This window comes from Alligator sinensis, unplaced genomic scaffold (genome assembly GCF_000455745.1).
Source record: "Alligator sinensis unplaced genomic scaffold, ASM45574v1 scaffold527_1, whole genome shotgun sequence".
NCBI classification, from domain to species: domain Eukaryota; kingdom Metazoa; phylum Chordata; order Crocodylia; family Alligatoridae; genus Alligator; species Alligator sinensis.
The window spans coordinates 761,237-765,084 of record NW_005841958.1 but is presented as its reverse complement, the minus strand read 5'-3'; the positions used below and the strand labels follow the sequence as shown (position 1 = coordinate 765,084).

Sequence of the window (3,848 nt, the reverse complement as noted above, 5' to 3'; positions counted from 1 at the left end):
CCGGCTTCTTCTCACGACTGACGGGATGGGTGTGTGCGCCCGGGTGTCGCCCTGCCGGCCCCGGTCGCACAGCTTGTCCCCAGTGCAGTGGTGCTGGCAGAGGGAGGTGCCGAAACCCAGCGTTTTGAGGCAGGCAAACAAGCAAAGATCCCGTTTGTTACGATAGGGTTTGAAGAGGCTACGGTGTGTTCCCCGGTAACAGGCGTGTGACCTCGCGCTAAGGAAATGTTTTGGCACCTTGTCATGCGATGTGAATGCTCTGAATGTTTTAGATAGCCGTCCTGTTTTGCTGAAATAGGGATGCTGCCGACACCTGTCAGAAATGGGAACGCCGGCTAAGCAGAGGAAAAATTGTGCAAGCACACCTGTTCTTAAATTTATTGCCAAGCACAATTAAAGCCTGTAAAGGCATAGAAGAATATTTACAACAAACAATGTTACCTCAAATACCACTATCAATCTTCATTTATCAATGTCATTGCTCACTGTTTTTTAAAATCCCAGTGACTTCAATTTTTGGCCAGTTTTATATGCAGCCTCCTCTGGCCAGGTTGTTTGCCTGCATTCACTTGAGATGGGTTGTATTATTATTCAAAGATCATTTATTTATTACATTTTGTCCAGCATATTTTTTATAGCTGAGAGTCTGACAGGATTTTCATTTAAAAACCATCTTATAAAATGTTTGCTGTCAAAAGCTGGCCCAGAGTGTAGTTTATTAGTTGGATAAATGTTCTTACAAAATTGCATTTTAAGTTTGTGTATTATAATTTTCAGAAAAAGGATGGAAACCCATGTCCTTAGGCTTGTACAGTACGTCTTGTGGCAGTGTCTGATACCGATGTTTTTGGGCCTCAATCACCTTCTTGCTGTCAAATGTTGGGATTGCTGTGGCTCCCATTACACTTTGCTGGGGCCTTGCAAGGTACCAGCAGTTGGTTTTTTGCCTGCCACCAGTTACAGACCTGGATTCTTCGTGCCTGGAAATCAAAAGGGTGCTGCAAATCTGGAAATGACAATTAAATTGCTGCTACCTCTGTTTGTTACTCTTGCTGCCAATATTTGTTGTTACAGCCATATTTTCCTATCTTCCTTGTCTGTTTCTATATGAAAGACCTTGCAAAACACGAGAAACCAACTGTAGACCCATAGTTCTCCAACTTTTTAGACTCGAGGCATCCCTCCATAACTTCTCTGAATTTAGCCGCATGCTCTGTGGATGCAGGCAGAGGGAGCCCCTCATTTCTCCCTGGCAAGGGAGATATTGCCCCTGCCCTATGTTCTTCTTGATGCACGAAGCGTAGGGATACTCTGGTTGAGAATCACTATTACGGGTGCTGCAGTCTTTGCAGGATTCAGCTGAGACACTGGAGAGGGACCTGGTTTTCCAGGAGTGCTGAGCTCCAGGTCTGTAAAGATCAGGGCCCCTGTCTGCAAGCTGGGATGGTCTGAATTGCAAGGTTCAGACTCTCTTGCCTCACTGCCTTGCATGCTCTCTCTCTCTCTCTCTCAGTCCTTGTCTCTCTAGCTGATCCTAGCCCCAGTTTTCAGTTGCAATTCTGAAATTAGATAATGCAGAGCAGCAGACAGGGGAATAGATGGGGCAGGAGGTTTTCTGGAGCTGCCTTCTGCCTGAATGGCCCCTGTCCCTTAGGAGCCCCCAGTCCCTTTGAGGGCTTTGCTTGTGGAAGGGGGAGGCTGCCATTCAGCAGGGACCTGCTGCTGGAACCCTTTGTTGTTATTCTGCCAAGGGCTGTTCCTCCGTATGCCCTTTTGTACCCAGTGCAGCACCATTTGGGGGTAACTGTCCCTCCTAGTGTGGCTGTACCTCCCATGCTTCTGGGAAAAACTTCCCCAGATTGTCGGTGGACTGCAGCTTCCCTTGCAAGCGACCTGTCTCTCCTAGCTCCGTAGAGCCAGAAGGCCCCAGGAAGCAGCTGTAGGGGAGAACCTGAGCGTCTTTGCCATGGAAAGGGTGTGCCCCACTCTTCCCGCTGAACCAGGCTTGGTTGGGGGGAGCTCTGGGGAGTTGAGCTGCACTGTAGCCAAGGCTGGTCACTACACAGGTGCACATGGGCTCTGCTGGGCACAACCTTTGTGGGTTGAAGCCCCCAGGCTCCTGGAAATAGAGGGGCATGGGACAGTTCCTACTGTCCCATGCCCCACCTGGGTTTCTGTGAGATGCCACATGGGGTTGGCTTGGGAAGGTCTGTGGCAGGACTGGAGACTCCGGCTGCTTTAGGGTTTATCGGAGAACCTTCATGCAGGCAGGAGTGGACATGCATGCCGCATCTCTTCCCTGTTCTGCTGCACCACCCATGTAAGGGTTTTATGGCATACTAGGGTGCCACAGCACCACAGTTGAGAACCACTGCTATAGACAAAATAGTTTCATATGTTCAAAATAAACTTGAAAAAGATAAAATTATCCAATTTCAAGTGTCGTTTTTTGTTGTGGTTAGTGATAGTAATTTAAAAACTAAGGGTGTGTGTCTGTGAGAGAGAGAATTTGCTCCTTATGGACTAATTTAGAGATGTATGGCATAAATTTTCTTGAACTTCTTGTGCTCACTTGATCTGATACTGTGGGTTTTTTAAAAAAAAAAATGACTGTTCTTATTGTTTGGCATTCGTACTGGCCAATATCTATTAGTGTCTGGAGTAATTTGATGGCTCTGTGATAAGTCAGTGGCCATAATTTGTATGCACCGAAATGTTTCCGAATTTGTCAAAATGCCACAATTTAAAACTATGGTATTCTTCACAGTTCCTTTCTTTGTTGAATGTTTAATCAGCATCAGTCCTTGTACTTTCTATGGATTAACCCTCAGATGGAGAGCAAGACAAAAGCTTTCATTGAAGGACCTTCTATTTAAAGGTCAGATAAGCTTGTAAATATTATTAGACTCTATTGCTCGATAAATAAGTTTTCTTTCCATGGGTTCACTATATTTAATAATATCTTTGATGGTTGTCTGTGTAAGAAGTCTGAGCTTATGTCCTGATTGGGATGCATCTGCTTGTAGTTACAGAGGCTTTCTTTAATTTAAGAAGTTTTTCTGCTGGTGAAGCTAAAAGCACTGTTGTATCTCTAGATCATTTAGCAGTTTGTGCAGCTATTAGTTTTCATTGTCTACAGTACATTTCTGTTGTATGAAAAAACTTACTCAGTGATCAAAACAAAAGTTGTGTAAACACATAATTTTGTTCTTGAATAACTGTGTCTTGGTGTTAACACATTTCGCTTGCATACTGCTCAAGAGTTCCTGGCAAATATCTCTGTAGATTGCAAAAAATAAACTTAATGAACCTTAATGCAAGTGATCAGTTAGGAACAAGCCTAGAGTTTTGACTAAACAGTCTTTTCCCCAGGGTATGAAAAAGCAATAGGAGCTCTGTGCCAAGAGGAGATTGGCTGTGTCTTTATCCTTCAGAATTTCAGGTCAGGTATGCCACCTGCAGCCATGACAGTCTTATCTCTTGAACTGAGCAGGGTTGGGTGTATGCATGTCACTACTTGGACTAGACACTTCTAAGGCAAAGAACTGGTCTCTGAAAGTGTTGATTTTATGTGATGTTTTTCTGCTGTCAGTACTGAACTGACAGCAGTACTGATATTTCAAAGATAAATATAAAATTACTTAAATTTTACACAGAAAACATTCAGTCCAACACAGCTTCTCACCTCTTATGCCATTAAAGATTCCATGACGCAAGCAGAGGTGTTTTAAAAATTCCTCCCACCTGTGTAGCTGGAACTATAGGGCAAATATGAATTTGTCAAACATGGCACTTCCCCAGAAAAATGTATGTTACAGTACTGGCTCTTTTAGAATACCTTCAGGGAA

The 3,848-nt window shown here is 44.1% G+C and overlaps 1 protein-coding gene across 1 annotated transcript in view; it reads left to right on the top strand.

The window, feature by feature from the left end:
• Positions 1-782: 782 nt before the first annotated feature.
• Positions 783-3,848, top strand: part of INPP5F (inositol polyphosphate-5-phosphatase F) — a 94,973-nt gene continuing 91,907 nt past the window's right edge. Inside the window, exon 1 of the mRNA XM_025200161.1 lies at positions 783-813. Coding sequence (XP_025055946.1) covers positions 795-813 — 19 coding nt within the window. The 5' untranslated portion in view covers positions 783-794. The remainder of the gene's footprint in view (positions 814-3,848) is intronic.